The sequence below is a fragment of the Urocampus carinirostris genome, chromosome 9 (assembly GCF_059441175.1).
Source record: "Urocampus carinirostris isolate Australia breed hairy pipefish chromosome 9, RoL_Ucar_1.0, whole genome shotgun sequence".
NCBI classification, from domain to species: Eukaryota; Metazoa; Chordata; class Actinopteri; order Syngnathiformes; family Syngnathidae; genus Urocampus; species Urocampus carinirostris.
Window position 1 is genome coordinate 41,310,601 of NC_142357.1, and position 26,835 is coordinate 41,337,435.

General features: G+C 42.1%; 1 protein-coding gene across 1 annotated transcript; it reads right to left on the bottom strand.

Annotated features, from left to right (window-relative positions):
- Positions 1 to 2,406: 2,406 nt before the first annotated feature.
- On the bottom strand, positions 2,407 to 21,366 carry arl3l1 (ADP ribosylation factor like GTPase 3, like 1). Its single transcript, XM_088343896.1, has 6 exons — positions 20,873 to 21,366; positions 11,129 to 11,272; positions 9,158 to 9,274; positions 8,141 to 8,191; positions 4,787 to 4,972; positions 2,407 to 2,702 (listed from the first exon to the last, which is right to left on the bottom strand). The coding sequence occupies exons 1-6, from the start codon at positions 20,912 to 20,914 to the stop codon at positions 2,655 to 2,657; spliced, it is 588 nt and encodes a 195-aa protein (XP_088200022.1). The 5' UTR covers positions 20,915 to 21,366; the 3' UTR covers positions 2,407 to 2,654.
- Positions 21,367 to 26,835: the final 5,469 nt, after the last annotated feature.

Here is a 26,835-nt window from a genome sequence, read left to right on the forward strand (position 1 = left end):
AAGTATATAGCCGGAGTAGCTCACCGAACTCTTTGTGTTCAATAATAATGTGCAGCCATGGTCCTCTTATATCCGTGAGTTTAGTAAATCCAGGAGAATAAAATATTTACAAATACAGAATAGTAAAAAAATGCTTTCTGTATGCCGTCAAACCACGTGCTATACGCATTCATCTTTTTCGGCCAATTGCAGGCTTTGTTTTGCCGCTTCAGCTAATGCCAGCCTGTAAATGATAAAAAGGATCCGCCCCTTGACCTCCGAATAACTTTAGCCAATAGTGATGGATTCAAATGATGATTGACACATTGGTTAGCCAATGGAACGCCGGTATATAAATCCCAGCATACACCGCGTTCGGGGGAAAATCGAGTCGGCGGCTGCAAGTTAGTTGCAAGACTTTGCGACTTAATATTGATCCACATATAAGGCGCACTGTATTATAAGGCGCATGGTCAGCTTTTGGAAAAAAAGAAAGGCTTTTAGGTGCGCCTTATAGTGCAGAAAATACGATAATTGGCGTCGTATAGTGGGGGAAATGCCATAAAAACATCTCACCTCACACTGTGAAGTGAAAAAGTCATAAGGTGTAGGACACCGTATCATGGAGTCTAATGTAGTCAATTCTCTTACAGCGCCACCTGTCGCTTTAAAGCGGCACCACTAATTGGCTCCAAATGAATGGATTCCCTCCACGCCGAGCTCCTTCAACAGATAAAGACGCCCACGGAATGTTGGAGGATTACTTCTACTTTGTGTTGCCATGGAGACATCCCCCCCATTCAGCCATCATTGCGACAGCGCGTGTAACAAAAGGCCCCCCTTCATCCCTTTCGGTTATCGAGACCCCGAGAAAGCAGCTTGCCACAAAGTCTGAAGTGCTAATTATGTATGATAGGCATGAAAAAGGGAAGTTTCAGCAAATGTCAGGGTTAAAATATCCCCGCCTTACAACATTTTCACTTCACTCCGTAGACTACGATGTATTTTGACCCCCCTTTAAGGCATTTTTCCCACTACAATTCACTTTACATTGAAGGATTTTTTATTCTATTTGACTATAAGCACGGGTGTCAAACAGGCGGCCCTCGGGCCGGATCAGGCCCGCTAAGGGATTGAATCCCGCCTGCGAGACAACGCTCAGAGAAGCGCAAGAGAAAAACGAGCCGCAGGTTGAAATCTATCCACTTGATGTTGCCAAAGCCAGGTGCCTCTCACAAACGCTGTACTTGGATTTTTCTTTCTTTGTTCCTCTTTCTCTCTGTCTTTTTACCTTCTTTTGCTCTCTTCCTTTATTTTTTCTTTTTTTTTCTCTCTCTCTCTCTCTCTCTCTCTCTCTCTCTCTCTCTCTCTCTCTCTCTCTCTCTCTCCCTCTCTCACTTGCTTTCTCCCTCTCTCTTTCTCTTTTTCCTCCTTCTCTTTCTCTCTTTGTATTTCTCTTTGGATTTCGTACTTTCTCTCTTTTTCCTCCTTCTCTATTTCTCATTTCATATCTTTTGTTTCTCTCTCTCTTCTCTTTCTCTCCCTCCCTTTCTCTTTTTCTTTGTCAGACCCTCTCTACTTCTCTCTCCCTCTTTTTCTCTTATTTCTTTTTTTCTTTCTCATCTACTAGTCTGGCCCCCGAGAGAATGATTGTTCTATCGTGCGGCCCCCGAGTTAAAATGAGTTTGACACCCCTGACTATAAGGGATTGAATGTAATTCAAATTACATTTGTTGAATGCAGTGGGTGTTATGTCTTGCGCGGTTGCCATGGCGCCCAGTTGGCCCCGCCCATGGCACAGTTCTGAGGTCATGAGTTCGAACCTCCTGTGTGAAGTTTGCATGTTCTACCCGGTTTCCTCCCACATTCCATTCCACATGCATGTTAGGTTAATTGGCCGGTCCAAATTGTCCCGAGGTGTGGATGAGCGAGTGAATTGTCTCTGTGTGCCCTGAGGCTGGCTGGCAACCAGTTCAGGGTGTCCCCTGCCCACTACCTGAAGATAGCTGGAATTGGCTCCAGCACCCCCCGCGACCCTACTGTGGATAGGCGGTGCAGATAATGGATGGATGTTTCAAGGCTAGCAGCACGGCGGCGCAGTGGTTAGCGCGGGTGCGGCACAGTCCTGAGGTCATGAGTTCGAACCTCCTGTGTGAAGTTTGCATGTTCTACCCGGTTTCCTCCCACATTCCCTTCCACATGCATGTTAGGTTAATTGGCCGGTCCAAATTGTCTTGAGGTGTGGATGAGCGAGTGAATTGTCTCTGTGTGCCCTGTGACTGGGTGGCAACCAGTTCAGGGTGTCACCCTGCCCACTACCTGAAGATAGCTGGGATGGGCTCCAGCACCCCGCGACCCTACTGGGGATAAGCAGTGCAGATAATGGCTGGATGGATGTTTCAAGACTATTAATAAATGACAGCAAACGAAGATGACCGAACATTTTATTGTCAAAAATCTCCGAAATACACCACACATCCACACTGTACTACAGTCTGAGTGTTGCCAATGGCAACCATCCTAACAACATAGTTTGCATAAAATATCACCAAACAAGCATTGGGATGAACTAATTTACAATATCATAAGCTAGATGCTAGTACCAAGACAGACTCTCAAAATAATTGATTCCTACATTTTTGACATGCTAGGTGTCGGTTCCAGCTAGCACGGGTTCACTTCTTCTTGTTTATGATGTTGTTGCAAATCCAGTTCATGCCGTCCTGTTGGGAAACAAAAACAAATATTGATAAGCGTTCTTAAAAAAAAATCCTGAAGAGAAGAAATGGGTCATTCTTCCTATTGGGTGCCATTACACCATGGTAAACTTCACTCGTCAAGTAATTATATTTATTTTATCTCTTTGTCCTCACTGTAAAATGTGGAACTGGGGTGCCACGTCCAATTTCCTTGTCACAATATATTCAACCCATGTTGTAACGATGACAATAAAGGTAGATTCTATTCTATTCTATTTCATGTTTTCAGCATTTCACTTCTCACATGGCGTAGGTCAAATGTGAATTTATTTCTCGTATCATTTTATAACTTCAACTCTTGGAATTCAAAATATCCTCGTCACAGAAACAGCGCCATCAGTCTGAAACAAGATACCTGAAAACTATAAAAACGGGATCGCAACCGGGTAAAATATTTACTCCAAAGCACACGAAAATGCCGACAGATTAAAAAAAAATCTGCCTAAAAGCATTTCTGCATCGTTTGCTTTGATTAACGAATGTGTAAAGTAGGCTTAAACGTATTTGCTCGAGGTGTGTATTTCTAATCCGTTTGATTTTCCCTTTTTGAGCTGTTCTACTCATGATATGATTCCCAGCAAGTATAGTGTGGTTACATTTACGAAAGTCCAGGGAATCCGACCGAGTAAAATGTTTACTGCAAAGCACACGATTATGCAGACAGATTAAAAAAAAATCCGCTTGAAAGCATTTGTGCATCGTTTGCTTTGATTAACAACTGTGTAAAGTAGGCTTAAACATATTTGCTCAAAGTGTGTATTTCTAATCAGTTTGATATTCCCTTTTTGAGCTGTTCTACACATGATACGATTCCCAGCAAGTATGGTGTGGTTACATTTATGAAAATCCAGAGAATCTAACAGAGATAATGCCTATAAAGATTTAAAAAAAAAAAAAAAAATCAGCCTAAAAACATTTCTGCATCGTTTGACGATCCTTGTTGTAATCTGTCTGTTTTGCTCCATAACTCCCCTTAATAGTCATACAGACTCGTCGGATTAATTTCAGCACTTCCGTTAGCCGCTGACATTTTGACTGACACAACTCTTGGCCAATTGCAAACATAAAACTGTGACAACGTATGAAGGCCTGTTTTTGGGAAGAAAAAAAAACTGTCGTGACCAATTAGGGTTTAAAGTCTTTCGCCAATAGTGATTGATTCAAATGTAGATTGACACATCGGTTAACAAATAAAAATCTCAACGTAAATATGGACACATTTAAGGTGTGTATTCAAATTAGAGCCAAAAGTAAACGTGCGCAGAGCCAATTGTGATTCAAGTGTGTACAATCATTGATTGACTTCTGAGGTCTCATTCGTCTTCAGAGACAATTGGCTTTTTATATCCTAAGACAACATCTCATATTACTTTAACCCGTCCCCCTCACGATGACGCACGTGTTTATCTCAGAATGCACGCTACCAGACAGAATGTTTTGTCCTCTTTCGATTTTCACAATTTTCCCATTTCCAAAAACTGTTGAGGTCGGCTTGACCGCATGTACACTGCCAAGAAGAATGTTATTACTTGGCCAAGAAGAATGTTATTACTTGGCAAAAAAGAATGTTATTCCTTGGCAGCCCAAGGCAATTAACAATAACATCCACTGACATTTACACTCGGGAGAAACAAGCCGGGAATTTCACGTTTTAAACTAATGGTTTCTCCTTATGTCAAGCTCGACTCCAATAATCCACAACACTTCATTGGTTGAAGTCAAACATTTACAACTCTTTCACTATGTCTAGAAAATTGGCCAAAGTAGAATCCACAAATACAATGTTTTAAGGGCTATGAACTGGCCACTTTTGAAAACGCCTAGACCTACCTAGATTTCTAAAATACATTGTTTAGTTTTTCAGAATGTAATCAAATTTGACAACAGACTAGGTAAGGCTTCAAACTATTGTTCAATTTGTCATGCATACATATAACTGTGTCCTACGGTAGAGGGCAGATAGCATACGAGAAAATCCTTTCAAAATATGTGTAAGCGCATTTTATGGGACCGAATAACAGGAATGAGCCAAATGACACATATCTGACCTGGACCCCTTCCCCAGAAACAGCCGAGCAGGCCTGAATCTGCCACTGGCGATCTCGGTACGTGTGAAGGTTAAGTCCTTCTGCGATTTCGCTGGCTGGCGATGATGTGGCCAAATCTTGCTTGTTGGCGAAAATCAGCACCGGGACGCCCTTCAGGTTCTCCTCGTCTATCAGTTCCGAGAGCTCCTGCGGGGAAAAATGAAATAACAAGATGAGGTGTGGGTGTTATGTCTTCGTTTTTTGTTGTTGACATTTCTCCTCACTGGTCATCATATGCGGTCTTGTGTTACACGCCAAGAGAGCTAGAACCAGTCACCAAATTTAAACTGCTTTGATTAACGAATGTGTAAAGTAGGCTTAAACGTATTTGCTCAAGGTGTGTATTTCTAATCAGTTTGATCTTCCCTTTTGGCGTCTCTTAGTCTTCCTGTCTTTGTTTGAAGGTGTTGGTACTTTTCCATGGGGGTTGGTCTTTTCCATGTCTTCTTATTTCAATAAAACACAAAGGTAGACTGGGGAAAAGCTAGAAGTAGCGTGACTAGTGAGACAAGAGCTTCTTCTCCAGCTGCAGTTGTTAAAAAACAAAACAAGTCTTTGCCTGAATTTCCTTCTAGAGTTAGCCAATTTTCATTGCTCTCCCACACATCAGTGGTCTCTTTAGACCTAACAGAATGACAAAAATGGACAAGCAGACAGAAAAAATTCTGAACTTATCTTGGTCCTGTCCCCTTGACAACCAAGACACCTTTCAAATGACTCTTGTCATATTATCAAATAGACCTCAGTTGCGCCGGTCTGATCTCTAAGCAGTTGGTCAGACATTTTCCACAGCTGTGTTCACAAACTCAGAAATTCCTCCGATGAGCATGAAGAACAGCAGGTCAACTTCTTCAGCGTCCTCAATGTCCAGTTGTGTTCGACAGTTTTTTTCCAATTATTCCAGTAATATGTAAAGTAGGCTTAAACGTTGAAGGATTTTGTGCATTTTACTGTGGAGAATTTTATACGATTGAATACAAGTTACATTTATCGAGTGCAATGAAGATTTTCACCGGGTAGGCTGAAGTTCAATGACGGGTCACGCTGATCCAAATTCGGAATGTTTTGGCTGGGGAATTTTGATAACAGGGCTCTGACGAAGGACGTCAGGTATCGTTTTGATAAACGCTTGGTGTTGTTTTGAGTTTCTTCAGACATCGAGGCGAGGGGGCTTTCCTGGCGCACCCATGGGAAGAGCCGGCACGCCAGCTTGCAGAAAAAAACGTGTGCCGAGAGAAGCTCGAGGAAGATCGAGAGAGTAGGCTTGACAGAGACCCGAGCGACACTAATTCAGCTAATTCGGTGCAGTTCACTTAGTTAAATTATTTAAGAAATTAAATCTACCCCCGTGTGGAAATGCCGGTCTCTTGTCCATCTTTTCTCATCAAGAAACGAGCACGCATTGTTAGGTGAATGAATGTTGTGTTTGGTTAATGGGGTCAGTTAACTCATTCGAACAATTTGGTAAACGGTAAATTTTAATATTTATTTCCTAACAACGTATTTACTCAAGGTGTGTATTTCTAATCAGTTTGATGTCGTCTCTTAGTCTTCCTGTCTTTGTTTGAAGGTGTTGGTACTTTTCCAGGGGGGTGGTCTTTGGTCTTTTGTCTCTACATACCAATACTTTTCCACGTCTTGTGATCTCAATAAAACACAGAGGCAGACGGGGGATGAGCGAGATTGAGCGAGAGAGTATGGAAAGAAGTCATCTCCCCGGTTGCAACTGGCTAAAAAGTCTTTGCCTGGTGCATTTTCTATCGTTAGCCAATGTTTCTAGCTTTCCACACGTCAATGGTCACTTATAGACTTCACATAATCGTAATTATTATTATTACGGTAGGTCCTGGATTTGAATCCATTTTTTGCACCATTACAGGAGATGCAGTTATGCCTTCAGGCCAGAAGTGACAAGTATAATAAAATTGAATAGAAATAAATCGTCTTTATTATCATTGTGAACTGCATTTACTGTGTTTTTCAATCGTTTTTGAGCCAAGGGACACTTTTACTCATGAAAAACATTTCGAGGCACACCGTCCATCAAAAATGTTTGAAAATAAATTCTCAGTTGAATGTTTTGTTCTTAAATTAGCATGTTTCTTAAATAAAGTTTTTCCCATCTTTTGTGTTCACTGTCTCAGGAGGTAATACAGGTTGCTCAATTTTTTTTAATATATTTTTAACCTGTTTTATCTCATCTCATCTCATCAGCTACACCGCTTATCCTCATTAGGGTCGCGGGGGGGCTGGAGCCCATCTACAGGCAGTGGGCAGGGGACACCCTGAACTGGTTGCCAGCCAATCGCAGGGTACACAGGGACAGACAACTCATTCGCTCATTCACACCTAGGGACAATTTGGACCGGCCAATTCACCTGAAATGCATGTTTTTGGAATGTGGGAGTGACCGGAGGAAACCCACGCAAGCACGGGGAGAACATACAAACTCCGCGCAGGAAGTCTGGAGCTGGATTTGAACCCACGACAGGTTCCCATGACATGAACTGTGCCGCACAAGCGCTAACCACTCCGCTGCCGTACTGCCCCACTTTTATCTTGTTTTACAAAAAAGTAATAATTAAAATCACACAGAAAATGATTTCAATCAGAAATTAATTTCAAGGTTTTTAATAGTATTAATGTACCGGTATTATCACATTTTAAACAGCTACATAAAATAAAATAAGTTAATAAATAGTATTCCCTGTACTAGTTCATGTGAAAAGAACAATGAAAAATATTGTCATGGTTGCCATGGCGCCAAATTGGCCCCGCCTGTGTGGTGCAGCTGCGGCTCATTGACAGATTGGCTTTCCGTCTATTTAATCTCAGTGCTCTCACTCTTCGTTTGTCGGTCCGTCACCGAACCTCTGCCCCACAAGATGTGAGCTCTGAGTCCTGTTTCCTATTGGCATTTCCTGTCCGATATTGTTTCCGTTTAAGTTGTCCTGTTTATTATCGGTTTCCAGTCTCGTTCCCGTCAATTTTTGTCCCGTTTATCATTCTCTCCAGTTTTTGTTCCCGTCTACTTTTTCCTGTTTAATTTCGATATCCTGTTTCAATATCAATCCTGTCTGTCCCGTCCTGTCCGGTATCGACCCCATCTGTCCGATATCTGCTCGGGCAATTGGTATCGATTTCGTCTGTCTCTGGCTTCCTGTCTTTCCATGCCCGACCGCTGCCTAACGTGCATGACTCCCGTAAAATTAAAGCTTGTGTGAAAAACGTCACGCATTTGGGTCCCGATGCTAATCTAGTTCAAAGTGAGATGTGAAAAAAAAATATATATATATATTTGAGTTTCAAACTCACCAGTCCAGTTTCTTCAAATCGCTTTTTGTCTGCGCTGTCGATAACATAAATCTAGAGGGAAAAAAAGAAGATATTTTGGTAAAATTGTTCAAATCTGGCAAGTCACCATCTCCAAAAGGGCGCCAACTGGGGGGAGTGGCTGCACTGCTCACACCTGCTCCTAATTGCTGCACACACCTTGTGTCACGGTTGCCATGGCGCCCAATTGGCCCCGCCCGTGTGGCGCCAACTGCGGCTCGTTGACAGATTGGCTCCCTGTCAGTATTTTAACCCCGTCCCGTCAGTCCTCTTTTGTCGGTCTGTCTGCGAATCTCTGTTCTTACACGACAAGCCCTTTTTCGCCTGTCCCGTTTTTTGCTCCTATTTGTCTCCCGCTATGATCTGTTTTGATCTTGACCACATCTGCTCTACCGTCCTGAAATACGACCTGTTTTTGATCTCGACCACGTCCACTCTCCTCTCCTGGCTTTCGTCTTGTTTCCGATCCCGACCACGTTTTTGCTCTTCTATCCCAGCTACTGACCCGTTTTTCCCGGCTCCCTGTCTCTATCTAAACCAACTCCTTTCTGTCACCTGTTGTCAGTCCGTCTGCGAACCTCAGTGTATTCTAGGGAAGCTTTTTTGACCCTGACTCCCACCTGTTTCCCGACCCGTTTTTTGATCCTGACCTTGTGTACTCTCCAATCCTGGCTTTCGACTTGTTTCCGATCCCGACCGCGTTTTTGCTCTTCTATCCTGGCTACTGACCTGTTTTTTCCGTACCCGCCATCGCTCGCCACGGAAGTCCCACTTCCGCATTCAGAGCGACCTGCTTCCAGTGTCCAGCAATCCCCGGATCGTGGGCGCAACCCTCTCCCTTTCTTCTAATAAAACTTGTGAGAAACGTTACACAAGTGGGTCCTCTCTCGCTTCTGGTCTTACCTGCTTTACTTAATGACTGTCCCTGATATCTACTTCCCTGTTCTTGTCATCGAGCAGCCCTAAGCTACTTGTACTCTGTTTTTGACATGAACTTACCAACAAATCCGTGTTTTCTAGATACTTTTTCCAGAAAGGTCTAATTTTCCTCTGCCCTCCGATATCCCAAACGTTGAGTTTCATGCCATGAGAGGCCACGCTCTTGATGTTGAAACCCTGTCGAGAAACACAATGAGGGAGAAAGGATATTTTCATATTAGATAACATAAGTGTATTGAGTTTACTTTAGAAGACTAATTTGTTATGCACCCAGATTATATAGATAGATAGATAGATCGATGTCTAGATCGATGTCTAGATAGTTCGATCGATGTCTGGATAGATGTCCAGATCGATAGATGTCTAGATAGATAGATGTCTAGATAGATAGATGTCTAGATAGATAGATACATGTCTAGATAGATAGATGTCTAGATCGATGTCTAGATGCCTGGATGTCTGGATCGATGTCTGGATAGATGTCTGGATAGATATCTAGATAGATGTCTAGATAGATGTCTGGATCGATGTCTGGATAGATGTCTGGATAGATGTCTAGATCGATGTCTGGATAGATGTCTGGATAGATGTCTGGATCGATGTCTGGATAGATGTCTGGATAGATATCTAGATCGATGTCTGGATAGATGTCTGGATTGATGTCTAGATAGATGTCTGGATAGATGTCTGGATCGATGTCTGGATAGATGTCTGGATAGATGTCTGGATCGATGTCTGGATAGATGTCTAGATCGATGTCTGGATAGATAGATGTCTGGATAGATAGATGTCTGGATAGATAGATGTCTGGATAGATGTCTAGATAGATGTCTAGATAGATAGATGTCTGGATAGATGTCTAGATAGATAGATGTCTAGATAGATAGATGTCTAGATTGATGTCTAGGTAGATGGATAGATCGATGTCTAGATGGATAGATGGCTAGACAGATGTCTAGATAGTTATATAGATGGATAGATACTTTATTCATCCCCATAGGCAAATTCACTCTTCCAGTAGTATTCTCGTGTTGAAAAATGAAATAATGAAATAAAAGATATAGAATACAAAAACACCCAATATAACGTTTTGCTATAGTGTATTTAAATAGTCCTACAGAAAATACACACTGTCATAAAAATAGGGTCATATGGTTTGTGTCACAGCTTCATGAAGTGGCTGATATACTACTGGCTGAACTTCCACCCACCATGCCTTTCTCTTTCTTATTTCGGTTTAGAGTCTCAATCTCGACTTTACGAGTCGTTTTACAATACCATATTGGTACTGCCTTTATTTGCGATGGACCCAGAGTGTTGCAATGATGCTAAAGGGAAAAGCAAGATAACCATTGAAACAAAGCTTGCGTTGAAAAAGAAATACAGAGACTGCAGACATATCGCTACACTTGCTACCCCTTACATGGTCATAAATTTTCACGTCACCCCCCCTTGCATCCACCCGCTACCTGACTTGACCAGGTTGAATCACATCATCATTTTTCTTTTTCATGCACTTGTAGTAGACTAAATTAGTACTAACTATATACCATTTTTGTCATGATTACTGATGTGAATCACCTGTGCCCGCTTTTTTGGTGGCAACTGCCTCGGACTGTGATTGGCTGCCTGTCCCTATTTATACCCACTCCTTTCTGCCCCCTGTTGTCAGTCCGTCTGCAAACCTCAGTGTACTCTAGGCAAACTTTTTCGACCCTGACTCCCACCTGCTTTTGCTTCGGTCTGTTTCCCGGCTTCGACACGTTTTTTGATCCTGACCTCGTCTACTCTCCTCTCCTGGCTTTCGAATTGTTTCCGATCCCGACCACGTTTTTATGCTCTCCTGTCCCGGCTACTGACCCGTTTTTTCACAAGTGGGTCCTGTCTCCGTTCTGGTCTTGACCATTTTGTTATTTTCTTGTTTTTGCTGAGGATACCTAGGTTTTAGAAGGACTTAGCAAATTACCATATGCTTCTATCCCTCCTCCAGCTCAGGACGGATGAATGTGGTATCCCGAGGCTCTACAGTACCTGCGTAGGTGTGATGGTGTTGACATCTTCAGAGGCCAGGCTCTTGAGCAAGGTGGTTTTCCCGGCGTTGTCCAAGCCCAGAAGAACGATTCGCACTTCCTGCTCGCTGGCTCCTTTCAGTTTCTCGATGACGGAGAGTAAGCCCTGCATGAGGGAAAGAACAGGTAGGCTGTGGCTCACTAAGACCGTCATTTTTTAGGTAAATCATTATTTCAAAAAAAAGTGCGAGCAAAGTTCTTTGGTAAAAATGTCACAAAATACTGCTAAGCAAGAAGGATACAGATTTGTTTAGGTTACCCTACTGCTCACCTATAAAATTGCACAGGGTGCTTGGCGTTTTCAGGTGTTTACAGTTTGTTCTTTAGGTTTTCATCTCCGCACAGTGAAAATGGATTTTTCTATGAGATTCCTTAGAAAAGATTCGTTGGAGATGTACAACCAAAACGGGTTCTATAGGTGTAACACCCTGAGTATAAACTGTACTTCAAACTTTCCCCATTTCCCGTAAAATGTCACAAAATTCTGCTAAGCAAGAAGGATACGGATTTACTTCGTTTACCCTACCGCTCAACTAATTAAATTGCACAGGGTGCTTGGCGTTTTCAGGTGTTTGCAGTTTGTTCTTTAGGTTTTCATCCCTGAAAAGGGAACATAGATTTTCTATGAGCTTCCTTAGAAAAGATTCCTTGGAGCTGTACAACCAAAAACGGGTTTTGTAGGTGTAACACTGTACTTAAAATATTTTGGACTACATATACCAGGGGTCCCCAACCTTTTCGAGCTACTTTTTGTTACTAGCTAGCACAAAGGGCGCCCAGTTTGATATGCATTTCTAAAAATAACCATTTATCATATTATTACTATGATATTATCAGGTTATTTGTAGACCCTTTCATTGTGGCGTATTCAGTGGGCAGGGCTTAACCTATAGTCCAAAAATGAAAAGAAAGCTGTCTTGCTGCTAGCTGTCGTCACGCTGTGTGTTTGTCGGAGAAAAAAACCTTAGTGATAGTAAATTGTGTCACGGTTGCCATGGCGCCCGACTGGCCCCGCCCATGTGACGCCAGTTGCAGTTCATTGACAGATTGGCTTTCTGTCTATTTAAGCTTAGTGCTCTCACTCGTCTGTCGGTCCGTCAACGAACCTCTGCCCCGCAAGACGTGGGTTTTGACTCTGTCCGGTACCCTGCTTGTGTATCCTGTCCGGTATTGTCACCGTCTATCTCGACCTGTCTGATATCGGTCTTCTGTTGCCTGTTAGCATTTCCTGTCTGGTATTGTTCCCGTTTATTTTCGTCCTGTTTCATATCAGTTTCCAGTTTCGTTCCCGTCTATTTCTGTCCTGTTGATTATTCTCTCCAGTTTTCGTTACCGTCTAGTTTGTCCTGTTTTATTTCGATATCCTGTTTCATTATCATTCCTGTCTGTCCCGTCCTGTTCGATATCGACCCCATCCATCCGATATCTACTCGGGCAATTTATTATCGATCTCGTCAGCCTCTGGCTTCCTATTATTTCTCACCAGACTGCTGCCTAACGTGCAAGACTCCCCATTTCCCGTAAAATGAAAGGCTTGTGTAAGAAACGTCATGCGTTTGGGTCCTGATCCTGTTCTGGTTTGACAATTGATGTTTACAGGATCTCAGCTGACACTGCTCATCAATGAAAAAGAAGAGAGTTGTGCATTAAAGCGAAAAGATTGGACCGAGGCACTCATCAAAAATGCTAGGGTTTGCAGCGAGCGCTTCATTTTAGCTAAGAGTAATTAAACACTTTTGATTTTTGCTATTGAGTCAATATTACTTATTAAATCGGAAAAATATCTTGTTTTCTTAGCTTCAGCTAACTGGGTGTAGCCTGTATGCCAACAGTGCTTTGTATACAGTACACTGCGTGAGTCGACAATAAAAATAGGTGCGCATAGCCAATAATTTTTGGGCACACAATCCAAGTAATTGATTTAATTAATTATTCATGTATTCGTTGTTTTTATGATGTATTATATACACGCTAAAAGAGATAACTGTCATTATTGCCGATTGAGCGCAGCGCCAACAGCCCGGACAGCTGATTGGCTGTCACTCTCTTTTCAAACCCCCAGCTTCCTCTTGGAAGCCGTCAGATCGTTATGCGAACTGTTGCCTTCAGCTCAGTAAGCCTTATCGTCCCACTCCGTTCCTGCCCTACTTTTTTTTTGCCTGATCTTTGTTGCCAACCTGTTTCCGAACCTGACTACGCCCCGTTCTGCCTACCTGTTTTGCCCTGTTACCTGCCTACCTCCTGTTACCGACCTCGCTTGCGAACTCGTCACCGCCTTTGATCTCCAGTCCCGGCCAACGACTTGCTATTCCCGCCTCTTCGCCAGACACGGAAGTGCCACTTCCGCACCGCTCGCTCCTTTTGTCCGTCAGCCATTGGATCGGGGAAGCAAGCCTTACTCTCCCTCTTATTCAATTAAAACTGAGAAAACGCGCGCTATTGGGTCCTGTGTCCGTTTCTGGTCTGTGACAATGACAAGTGTCACGGTTGCCATGGCGCCCAATTGGCCCCGCCCATGGACACCAGCTAAGACTCTTTGACAGATTGCTCTCTGAGACTACTTAAACGCTGTCCTGTGAGTCACCTTTTGTCCGAGCGTCTGCAAAACTCTGTTTTGACACGTCTAGCCCTGAGAATCTCCGTTTTTGCCTGTGTTTTTGCCCGTGTTTTTGCTCCTGTTTTGTTCTCGCCCCCATCTGTTTGATTTTGACCACTTCCGCGTTCCGAGCAATCTGCTCCAACGGGCAACACCTTGGAGACCCTTGGCATTTAAAAAGTCATCGAATATTATTGTGGCCCCGGTTTTATCTTGGAGCCAGATGTACTCATGAAAAGAGCCATATCTGGCCCGCGAGCCGTAGGTTCCCGACCCCTGAATGATATCTTCGATACACAAGCATTACATATTTATATGCATGTCCAATTTTGGACTTTTCTCACCTGAATTGTTAAGTTAAAGGGACAGTGTGTATGATTTAACCACTAGATGTCACTGTATTCTGTTTAGTACGACTGCTAAAAATCCCAAGGAAGAATACAAACTACTCATTGACGTAACTATCACAGACCCGATTTTGGGATCAAATACCACCAGATATGAGTATTAATTAAAGGGACAGTGTGTATTATTTGACCACTAGATGTCACTGTATTTTGTTTAGTACGACTGAAAACGACTGCTAAAAATCACAAGGAAAAATACAAACTACTCATTGACGTAACTATCACAGGCCCGATTTTGGGATCAAATACCACCAGACGTGAGTATTAATTAAAGGGACAGTGTGTATTATTTGACCACCAGATGTCACTGTATTTTGTTTAGTTCGACTGAAAACGACTGCTAAAAATCACAAGGAAAAATACAAACTACTCATTGACGTAACTATCACAGGCCCGATTTTGGGATCAAATACCACAAGTCGTGAGTTTTAATTAAAGGGACAGTGTGTATTATTTGACCACCAGATGTCACTGTATTTTGTTTAGTACAACTGAAAACGACTGCTAAAAATCACAAGGAAAAATACAAACTACTCATTGACGTAACTATCACAGGCCCGATTTTGGGATCAAATACCACAAGTCGTGAGTTTTAATTAAAGGGACAGTGTGTATTATTTGACCACCAGATGTCACTGTATTTTGTTTAGTACAACTGAAAACGACTGCTAAAAATCACAAGGAAAAATACAAACTACTCATTGACGTAACTATCACAGGCCCGATTTTGGGATCAAATACCACAAGTCGTGAGTTTTAATTAAAGGGACAGTGTGTATTATTTGACCACCAGATGTCACTGTATTTTGTTTAGTACAACTGAAAACGACTGCTAAAAATCACAAGGAAAAATACAAACTACTCATTGACGTAACTATCACAGGCCCGATTTTGGGGTCAAATACCACCAGTCGTGAGTTTTATTTAAAGGGACAATACGTATAAACGAATGACCAAATAATGTCTGTGTATCTCTCGCGTAACCAAAAACGAATGCTAAAAAAGAAGAATACAAACTACTAGTGACCAAGACGTACATTTTACTCATTTCCCCCCCAGCCTTTTTACGGTTTTTGGTACCCGTAGCAACAAGTTGGCTGATAATCGTGTCTGTAAGGTGAGGCTCAGGTTTTTCAAAATAAATGCGAATTTTTCTACGTAGGGATGTTAAAAAAAAAATATTTAAATGATAATTCATGTATTGCGCTTATTATTTTAAACAATATTAATTTAATTAAAATATTACATTTTCCTATCACTAGAACACACCAAATCATACACACTGTCCCTTTATTTAAAGCTCATATTCAGTACGTATTATATAGCGACCCCTAGTTGTTTAAAATCATTTATTTGTTCAAAAAATATTGATTTAGAAAATACATTCTTTTTTTAATATGTATAGGTACCTATTTCTATGTGTCGTTTTCAGTAATTATAGCGACCCCTAGTGGTGTAAAAACGTTAGATATTTCGGAACGGTGTGAATTGTTTTTCTCATTAAAGTATTTATTTTTGCAAATCTTAAAATGATTTATTATCATTCGCATAATTGGCAGATAATCATCAGATAAATAAGATCACTTTGTCTTAATAATATAATAGTTAAAGGGACAGTGTGTATTATCTCTCTTCCTCCCTTTTGTCTTTCTTTTTCTCTCCCTCTCTTTGTCTCTCTGTCCCTCTCTATTTTCATTTATTTATTTATTCTGTCGTGCAAACAAAAAAGAGGGCTACAAAACACAAGCAAACTATGGAGACTCAAAGTGACCATGAAGTAAAAAAAAATCTCTTTTTTTTGGCATTTCAGAAAGAAAAAAAAGGAAGAAAAGAAGGGAAAAAAAGAGAAGAAGAAATGAAGGATAGAGAAAAAAAAACCAAGTCTATTTTCAAGACATCAGGATGTTCACTTAAAATTAAACATACAGTGGCGCAGTGGTTAGCGCGTGTGCGACGCAGTTTTGAGGTCACGAGATCGAACCGCTTGTGTGGAGTTTGCATGTTCTCTCTGTGCTTGCATGGGTTTCCTCCAGCATTCCAAAAATATGAAAGTCAGGTTAATCAGCCGGTCCAAATTGTCCCTAGCTGTGAATGAGCGAGTGAATTGTCTGTCCCTGTGTCCCCTGCCCACTGCCCGAAGATAGCTGGGATGGGCTCCAGCACCCCCGCGGCCCTACTGGGGATAAGCGGTGCAGATAATGGATAGATGGATGTACTTTTTGTATGTTTTTTTTAAATGTTAGATTTTTTTGCGTGTATGTAATAAAAAAAACAATTTAACAGTGGAAAATGACTACCTAAATTTGGCCCCATCTCATCCAGACCCTAGCTCTGGCAGCCCCCAGGTAAATCAAGTTTGAGACCCCTAATCTAGCTGAAGATAAATGCGTGAAATTAAATTTTTTAAAAATGCAAACATTTTACCATTTACCAAACCGAGTTATTTAGTTAATGTGTTATTATTTCAATCAATAGTTTTTTTTTTGATGAATTAAGTTTTAATTCCTGTGGTGTGTCTTGGGCAAGTACATCCTGGCAGCACTCATCCCTCTTGAGGCTGTTTGTTTTTGTTTCAGGGTTTGCTCCCCCATATAAAATATATCCTACTTGTTTCCATGGTTAGCAGGAGAAGCTTCCTGCATCTGACTCATATACAGCACCTTCATCATCTGGTCACCGTTTTGTTTTGTTTTTTCAGTGTGCAGCGTTATCCCCCTCTCTCAGATGAGCCAGATGACGGCAATGACGGGCAAAAGGCATTTGTGTGAAAATACAAATACTGGATCCTGGATAAATGGGGACAAACTATGTTGTTCCGTAAAAATTACACACTGTCCCTTTAAAGCTCCCCTGACATGACACAAAGATCTTACCCATCATCTGAGCCCTGTTTTGTAAGACATAATCTGAGTCTTTATTTAGAATCGCGTCTCCATTCATGTAATCGTGCGCCATGTAACCTCATTAGCCTACATCACAGGTGTCAAAGAGGCGGCCAGGGGGCCAAATCAGGCCCGCTAAGGGATTGAATCCGGCCCGCGAGACAACACTCAAAAAAGTGCAAGAGAAAAACAAGCTGCAGGTTAAAATATGTCCACTTGATGTTCCCACAGCCAGGTGCCTCCAACAAAGACACTGTACTTGTATTTATTTATCTCTCTCTCTTTCTTTTCCACCCCTTTTCTCCCACTCTGTCTCTGTCTGTTTCACTCTCTGTATCTCTCTTTTTCTCTTCCTTTGTTGCTCTTTGTCTCTTTCTCTCTCTGTGCGTTTTAACCTCTTTTGTTCTAACTTCCTTTTTTCCTTTTCTCTCTTTTCTCTTTCTCTCTTCCGACCCTTCGCAGTTTCTTTTCTCTCCTTCTGTCTTTCTATTTCTCTTTGGATTTCTCTTTTGTTTCTCACGCTCTCTCCCTCTCTCTATTTTTCTTTCTTTGTCCTGCCCTCTCTCCTTCCCCTCCCTCTTTCTCTTATTTCTTTATCCCTCTTTTTCTTTCTCCTTAATCTACTGGTTCATCGTGTGGCCCCAGAGTTAAAATGAGTTTGACACCTCTGGTGTAGATCAAAGGAGATGTCCCGTTAAATCAGGGGTCTCAAACTCTGGGCCGATTGCAGCCCCCGGTTGGTAGTTTGAGGCTTCTGCCTCAATATGAAAGTTAAAGGGACCGTGTGTATTATTTGCCCGCAAGCTGTCGCTGTATTCTGTCGTGCCAGTGAAAATGAGTGCTAAAAGCACAACAGAAGAAGACAAACTACGGAGACTCAAGGTGACCAAAACGCACCTTATTGCTTTGGAAAGAGAAATCCATTAACAATTAAAAAGAAAAAAAGAAATAAAAGAAAAGAGGACAAAAGAGAAAATAGAAAAGAGAACAATTTAAAAAAAAGAAATAAAACAAGGTGTAAAACTTTAGAAATCAGGGGAAAGAAAACTGAAAAAATGAAAAGAAAAAAAGAGAAGTTTGCAGTTTTTTGTTTTGTCTTTTTTTCTTTAATGCCTTTCTTTCTTTCTGTCCTATTTTCTCTTTCTCTATTTTCCTTTCTTTTTTTTCTTTTCCACTACATTTCTTTTTAATTCCCATCCTCCTTTTTACTCCTTTTTTATTTTCTTCCATTTTTTTTTATTCCTTTAAAAAAACAGTTTTTCCTTCTTTGTGTCCGGCTAAAATTGATAAAAAGGCTGCTTTTTGCTCACTTTTCAGCCTCCGTAATTTGTAGTCTTCCTTGCGCTACACGTGACAGTGACATCTAGTGGACAAGTATAAAACACTGTCCCTTTCAAAACAGCGGAATTTTTTTGTGGAAAACCCCATTGGACCCAACCTCACCCGAACCCTAGCTCAATTTGAAACCCCTGCTTAAAATTGTAAAAAACTAAAAAAAATTGAAAAAATATTTCAATTTTATTCGTGCATAACATGCATTTTAAAACAGAACTCAATGTTTTAGTATATTACCAAATTTGTGCAATGATCTGTCTCACTCGTCCTCACCACAATCGCAAAACAATGGCTGCAACGGGAATCGAACCCAGTGGTCAGAGCGCCGAATCGTAACCACTTACTCCACCGGTGCGATAGATAACATACGAAAAAATTTTCATGTATGGCTTTGAATGTGTCCATCATAACAGTGGAGTGAATGCAGTTTTACACCTGAACCAATTCACCGCGTTACGCAAACTCAACACTGCCCTCTAGGACAGTATTTTTCGACACGGCACACTATTGTGCTGCGGCACTTGAATGAATTTTCCTACTGTGCCGTCAGAAATTATCCAATTCCTGCCCCTGTGCAGTCTAGCCAAAGCTATCTTCCATTTTTGGATAGAAGTAGATAGATGTCTAGATAGATAGATGTCTAGATAGGTAGATGTCTAGATAGATGAGTGTCTAGATAGATGGATAGATAGATAGGTGTCTAGATAGATGTCTAGATCGATAGATAAATGTCTAGATAGATGGATGTCTAGATAGATGAATAGATAGATGTCTAGATAGATGGATGTCTAGATAGATGGATAGATAGATAGATAGGTGTCTAGATAGATGTCTAGATCGATCGATAGATAGATAGATAGATAGATAGGTGTCTAGATAGATAGATAGATAGATAGATAGGTGTCTAGATAGATAGATAGGTGTCTAGATAGATAGATAGATAGGTGTCTAGATAGATAGATAGGTGTCTAGATAGATAGATAGATAGATAGATGGATAGGTGTCTAGATAGATAGATAGATAGATAGATAGATAGGTGTCTAGATAGATAGATGTCTAGATAGATGGATGGATAGATAGGTGTCTAGATAGATGTCTAGATCGATAGATAAATGTCTAGATAGATGGATGTCTAGATAGATGGATAGATAGATAGGTGTCTAGATAGATGTCTAGATCGATAGATAAATGTCTAGATAGATGGATGTCTAGATAGATGGATAGATAGATAGGTGTCTAGATAGATGTCTAGATCGATAGATAAATGTCTAGATAGATGGATGTCTAGATAGATGGATAGATAGATAGGTGTCTAGATAGATGTCTAGATCGATAGATAGATAGATAGGTGTCTAGACAGATAGATAGATAGGTGTCTAGATAGATGTCTAGATAGATGAATAGATAGATGTCTAGATAGATGGATGTCTAGATAGATGGATAGATAGCTAGATAGGTGTCTAGATAGATGTCTAGATCGATCGATAGATAGATAGATAGATAGATAGATAGGTGTCTAGATAGATAGATAGATAGATAGATAGGTGTCTAGATAGATAGATATGTGTCTAGATAGATAGATAGGTGTCTAGATAGATAGATAGGTAGATGGATAGGTGTCTAGATAGATAGATAGATAGATAGATAGATAGATAGATAGGTGTCTAGATAGATAGATGTCTAGATAGATGGATGGATAGATAGGTGTCTAGATAGATGTCTAGATCGATAGATAAATGTCTAGATAGATGGATGTCTAGATAGATGGATAGATAGATAGGTGTCTAGATAGATGTCTAGATCGATAGATAAATGTCTAGATAGATGGATGTCTAGATAGATGGATAGATAGATAGGTGTCTAGATAGATGTCTAGATCGATAGATAGATAGATAGGTGTCTAGACAGATAGATAGATAGGTGTCTAGATAGATGTCTAGATAGATGGATAGATAGATAGGTGTCTAGATAGATGTCTAGATCGATAGATAAATGTCTAGATAGATGGATGTCTAGATAGATGGATAGATAGATAGATGTCTAGATCGATAGATAGATAGATAGTTGTCTAGACAGATAGATAGATGTCCAGATAGATAGATGGATGAGTTATGTCTAGATAGATAGATAGATAGATGTGTCTAGATAGATGTCTAGATCGATAGATATATGTCTAGATAGGTGTCTAGATAGATAGATAGATAGATGTCTAGGTGGATGGATGGATAAATAGATGTCTGGATAGATAGTTAGATAGATAGATAGATACTTTATTCATCCCCGTAGGGAAATTCAAACTTCCAGCAGTATCCTTTTGTTGTTTATTAACAGGATGGCCTCGGGGTGCTGTGTTGTAGTTTAGCAATAGCGGAGTGTATGACGTCACACGCTAGGCCAAAAGTTCAAAAAAGTAGTGATTCTTTTTTAAAGAAACATGGCCTGCACATTATACATGAATTAATAAGGTAATAAAAAAGTTAGCTTACCTGTGGCTGGACCGCTCCACTAACCTTCTGAGCTTCTCCCATAGCGGCACGTATCCTTTAGCTAGCTCGACTAACCGATGCTACATTCTCCAAAGAAGCTCACAGGTGAGCTAGCCGCGACGCTAGCCTCGATTTTCTCCTTTTTATCCGACTCGAAGAAGCGGTGGAAATAGAAGTTGCCAATGCGTGACTTTACCTGGATCGCGGCAAAGTAGCAGGAAACGGGGAAGGGCTAACGGCAGCGGGATTAGGAAGACGGAATTAGCCGCGGGAGTCCTTACAAAAGGCCACGGGGCCCGGAGAGCCCCGCCCTGTATCTCAATCCGTCTCTCCACTTGGCTGCCAGTGGCTTTACCTGGATTATCTCCTTAGCCACCTGCTACAAGAGCGAGCGCGTAAACAGGCACGTTAGCGCGCTAACCATATGGCGAATGTTGCTAATGCAGAAAAAGCAAAGATGAGGATTGACGCACACAAACACTTTAGATTATGTCACGGAATTGATGTCCCCTATTCAGGCATCCGTCATTTCGTGTATTTTTTTCCACGCTGCCTCTTTAAAACTGAGGCTGTTGGGCTGCAGGATTAGTCAGTTTGGATTAAAACACTTTGAGGCTCTTTTGCTCAATGATGCTCTGCGGGCGTGGCCTGTGATGCCTTACAAAAAGGTACTCCAAACATCTCATCTCATTAGCTGCACCGCTTATCGTCAGTAGGGTCGCGGGGGTGCCGGAGACCATCCCAGCAATCATCGGGCAGTGGGCAGGGGACATCCTGAACTGGTTACCAGCCAATTGCAGGGCACACAGGGACAGACAACTCATTCATTCCCAGGGACAATTTAGACCGGCCAATTCACCTGACAAGCATGTTTTTGGAATGTGGGAGGACACCCACGCAAGCACGGGAGAACATGCAAACTCCACACGGGGGGTTTGATCTCACAGCCTCAGAACTGTGCCACACACGCGCCAACCACTGCATCGCCGTGCTGCCACTCCAAACATTCAGTAACAACAAAGCTAGCTAGTTATTGAGACAGTGTGGGGGCACGCTAGCTCGAGATATTTAGATAGTGAAGGATTTTATACATTTGACTATAAAGGATTTTATATGATTGAATACAAGTTACATTTATTGAGTTTAATGTGTCATAGTTTAAAAGAAATAAACCCACGGCTGACCAAAGAATTCAGGCAGAGGCAGGAATTGAAGTTTAAAGAAGCTACTACAGTAGGCAGAGCGATCCGATCTCTAGCTCGACCGAATCCCTCTTAACCACTTCCGGTTTTAGTAGCTGCATTTATTGAAAAGTTACGCATGCGCATTACATTACATACAGGGTTGGGTAGGGTTACTTTAATTGGATTACTTTCAATTACTTTTGGATGACTCCAATGCCAAATATGCTCATAAAAGACAAAAGAAACTCAATAGGAATCAAATGATGACTCACAACACGTGGTAAGCTTTCTCTCCTGGCTTTGATCTCTTTGAGATCTCCGGCAAAACAAATATCAAATGCGACAGAAACAAAATGAAAAACAGGTTAATTTCATAGCAAGTTAATTTGTAACTCGTTAGGGTTAGGGTCCAGTTTTGATTACAGTCTCCGGTCTCCAGTGTCTGGTATCGTGGCTGTCATTCTTGTCGTCTGATATTTGTCTCCAGTATCAATCCTTTCAATTCTGTCCGGTATCAACATCATCTGTCCAGTATCAGTTTGTGTAATTGGTATCGATCTCGTTGGTCTCTTGCTTTCTGTTGTTCCACGCCAGACGTCTTTCCTCTTTCGCCCAGCGATCACCGAATCACTGGCGTTTTGTGTAAACGTGCAGGACTGCCCCATTTCCCGTAAAATAAAAGCTTTTCGACCTGTTTTTCTGTCCATGACACCGACATCGCTCACTACGGAAGATCCACTTCCGTGTTTAGATCACAATCCGAGTTCGACAGCGACTTCCCTCCCGCGCCCTGCGAACACCGGATGGTGGGAGCAGCCCTTCCTCTTTCCTTTGAAAAAACTTGTGAGAAACGTCACGCAATTGGGTCCTGTTTCCGTTCTGGTCCTGACAGAGGCTAAGGTAGCTGGACTTACCACCCAGCCACCGTGTGAAGCAACATTTAAAAGACAAGATTCAAAATGTTTTTTTTAATAAAATGATACAAATTTTTCAATATAGCTGATATTTCAAAATTGTAAATGAAATGAAATGAAATGATCTGCATTTCTCTAGCGCTTTTCAAGTCAATGACTTCCCAAAGCGCTTTACAATGTGCTCCACATTTCCCCAATAGCGGCCTTGCAGCCATATAAGGCGCTAACCTGCTTATTGGGGGTATTAGGGGTTCAGTGTCTTACCCAAGGACACTTCCACATATAACACGGACAAGCCGGGATTCGAACTGGGATCCCTCGATCCCAAGACGAGCGCTCTACCTCCTGAGCTACTGCCGCCCTAAAATAAAAATGAATCGATCTGCATTTCAAGTCAACGACTTCCCAAAGCGCTTTACATTGTGCTTCACATTTCCCAATAGCGGCCGTGATCTGTGCAGCCATGTAAGGCGCTAACCTGCTTATTGGGGGTTCAGTGTCTTACCCAAGGACACTTCCACATGTAACACGGACGAGCCGGGATTCGAACTGGGATCCCTTGATCCCAAGATGAGCGCTCTACCTCCTGAGCTACTGCCGCTAATTGTAGTCAATTGGAAAAAATGGCTGGGTCTTGTTTAAAAAGTTGCAAGTATTACTTTTGTTATTCTATATTAAAAATAAAATAAATAAATAAATATTTGCTCCGTCGGGACCAGAACAAAGACAGGACCCACTTGGGTGCGTTTCTCTTAGTTTTATTAAGAAGGAGGGAAAGAATAGTATACACGATCCGGAGATCGCTGGTCGCGGGGAGTAGGTTGCTCAAGTGGTATTTTCGTGGCAAGCGATGGCAGTGTCGAGAGCGGGGAAAAACAGATCAGTGGCCGAGACAGGGGGCAAAAACCTAGTCGAGTTCAGAAAATGGGTCAGAGCCTGGAATCCAACAGGAATCAGAACAGGAGAGAGTCAGGGTCGGAAGGCTTGCCTAGCGTAGCTGAGGTTTGCAGACGGACTGACAACAGGTAACAGGAAGACTGGGGTTTAAAAAGAGATGAGCAGCCAATCAGCGTACGAGGCAGTTAGCACTAACGGAGCAGACTTGTGTGCCTTCGGTAATCATGACACGCTCTTCTCGATGAATAGCACCTCATCCCAAAAAAGGGGAGGAACTAGCTTGGTCGCTAGCTTTCATTGTTTGCTTAGCCTTTGCCAGACGAGGGTCACATTTACTTAACGTGATTAGTCGTCTCTGTGTCCATGTTAGCTCAATTATCAATTGGAAGCCAGATGCTGGCGAGATTTGCTTTACACAAAGGAGACAGATGGCAGCATGCCCGTAACCAACATTGATTTTCCTCATTTTGTAACCTACAATGGATTTTACCGAGATACAAAAAGGGAATTCTTTACTTTTTAAATAAATTATATCAGGAGTCACGGAACATTTTGAAGCTGAGAGCTACTTATTTTTGACACTGGTTTAGATAGATAGATAGATAGATAAATAGATCAGGGGTGTCAAACTCATTTGAACTCGGGGGGCCACACGATAGAACAAACATTCTGTCGGGGGCCAAACTAGTGGATTAAAGAAAAAGAGAGATAAAGAAATAAGAGAAAGAGGGAGGGAAAAGGAGATAGGGCGGGACAAAGAAAGAAAAAGAGAGAGAGGGAGAGAACGTGAAAAACAAAAGATAAAAAGTGGTGAGAGAGGGGGAAAAGAAAGGGAGAGGAAGAAAGAAATCCAAAGAGAAATAGAAAGACAGAAGGAAAGAAAAGAGAAAAGAGAGAAAAGGAAAAAAAGGAAGTGAGAGCAAAAGAAGTTAAAAAGACACTGAGAGAAATAAACAAGGAGCAACAAAGGGAGAGAAAAAGAGAGACAGAGAGTGAAAGAAGAGAGTGGGAGAAAAAGGGTGGAAAAGAAAGAGAGAGAGAGAAAAAGAAATACAAGTACAGTGTCTTTGTTGGAGGCACCTGGCTTTGGCAACATCAAGTGGACACATTTCAAGCTGCAGCTTGTTTTTCTCTTGCGCTTCTCTGAGTGTTGTCTCAGGGGCCGGATTCAATCCCTTAGCGGGCCTGATCTGGCCCATGGGCCGCCTGTTTGACACCTGTGGTCTAGATAGATAGATGGATAGATAGATACTCTATTCATCCCTGTAGGGAAATTCACACTTCACTATCCTTGTGTTGAAAAATAAAATAATAAAGCAAGCAGGCGGTGTTGTATCCAGAGTCACGTGATTGAAGTCCCCGGAGATTAACAGGATGGCCTCGGGGTGCTGTGTTGTAGTTTAGCAACAGCGGAGTGGATGACGTCACACGCTAGGCCAAAAGTTGGACGTCCCTGCAGCAGTTGGAAATCTTTGTGCCCAGGGTTACACCGCCTTGTGTCCACGTAGATAGCGAGTCCGCCTCCTCTCCGCTTCCCGCAGGCTTTTGTGTCTCCGCCTGTCCCAATAGCGCCGAAGCCGGGTAGCTCCACGTTAGTGTCCGGGATGCTAGACGTGAGCCACGTTTCCGAAAAACTCAGCAAACTGCACTCCCCGTACGCTTTGATGTTTTTTATCAGCACAGCCAGTTCCTCGGTCTTATTTGGTAGAGAGTTCACATTTTCCATGATTACGGACGGTACCGAGGACTTATAATGCCGCTAGCCACTTACCCTTAACTCCGGCTCTGCAGCCACAATAGGGGCCCCTCACCTCAAATTCTTCAGGGCAAGGAGTTGATTCCTCGAATAAACGCATTTTTGTGCGTTAAAACCCATAACCATAGGATAGAAAGTCATCCAAAGTGTAGTTGTCAAACGGGACGAAAACACCGAAGATAGAAGCAAACAATAAAACAATAAATCACAAAAAGATTGAAATAACACTGAGCTGCTGGAAAGGCTGCAGCTAGCGATGGCACCCATGATGTATGTTTAATAAGCATGTTATTACCATGTAAACATTGTGGTATTACCAGGTTTTTAATGATTAGAAGTAGACTCAACCACTGAAACATTTGTATGTACAATGCACTGACTGATTTACATCTTTAAATCATGGTTATAGGCACACCATATCCTGTGGTGTGTCTTTGGCAAGTACAGCCTGGTGGCGCCCATCCCTCTCCAGGTCAACAAATGTTTCTCTCAGGACTAGAACGGAAACAGGACCCAATTGCGTGACGTTTACCACAAGTTTTATTGAAAAAAAGAGAAAGGGCTGCGCCCACGATCCCGTGTTCGCGGGATGCGGGAAGCAAGTCGCTCCCGTACTAGGATTGTGAGCCGGACACGAAAGTGGATCTTCCGTAGCGAGCGATGGCGGTGTCAGGGACGGAAAGACGGGTCGGTAGCCGGGACTTGGAGAGCAAGGCGTGGTCGGGGTCGGAAACAAGTCGTAAGCCAGAACGGGAGAGTAAACGTAGTCGGGGACAAAAAGAGGTCGTAAGCCGGGACGGGAGAGCAGACGTGGTCAGGAGCAAAACAAGTCGTAGCCGGAGAGAGGCGGGAGCAAAAACGAGACAGGTGGGAGTCGGGGTCGAAAAAGGCTTGCCTAGTATACACTGAGGTTCGCAGACGGACTGACAACAGGGGACAGACAGGACTGGGTTCAAGTAGTGACAGGGAGCCAATCAGAACCAGCGGCGGTTGGCGCAAAATGAGCGGGACACAACAGTTTCTGGTCTCAAACCCGGAACCTTTCGCGTGTTAGGTGAATGTACTAAACGCTGCACTATAAGCAAGTTTTAAAAATTGTCTTGAGAAAAATGATCATGTCATTAAAGACACTGATCACTCTCAATGATTTTTCACGCCAATTTTTCTTAAATGTAATGACATTTGAGCTGTCATTCATTTTAAACTTCTCTA

Excerpts from the sequence above, each read along its gene's own strand:
- arl3l1 (XM_088343896.1), bottom strand. The coding sequence starts at position 20,914 with ATGGGAGAAGCTCAGAAGGTTAGTGGAGCGGTCCAGCCACAG. Across the intron at positions 9,275-11,128 it reads ACACCATCACACCTACGCAG|GGTTTCAACATCAAGAGCGT; the intron begins GTACTGTAGAGC and ends GTTTCTCGACAG. Across the intron at positions 4,973-8,140 it reads GATTTGAAGAAACTGGACTG|GAGCTCTCGGAACTGATAGA; the intron begins GTGAGTTTGAAA and ends TTTTCCCCGCAG.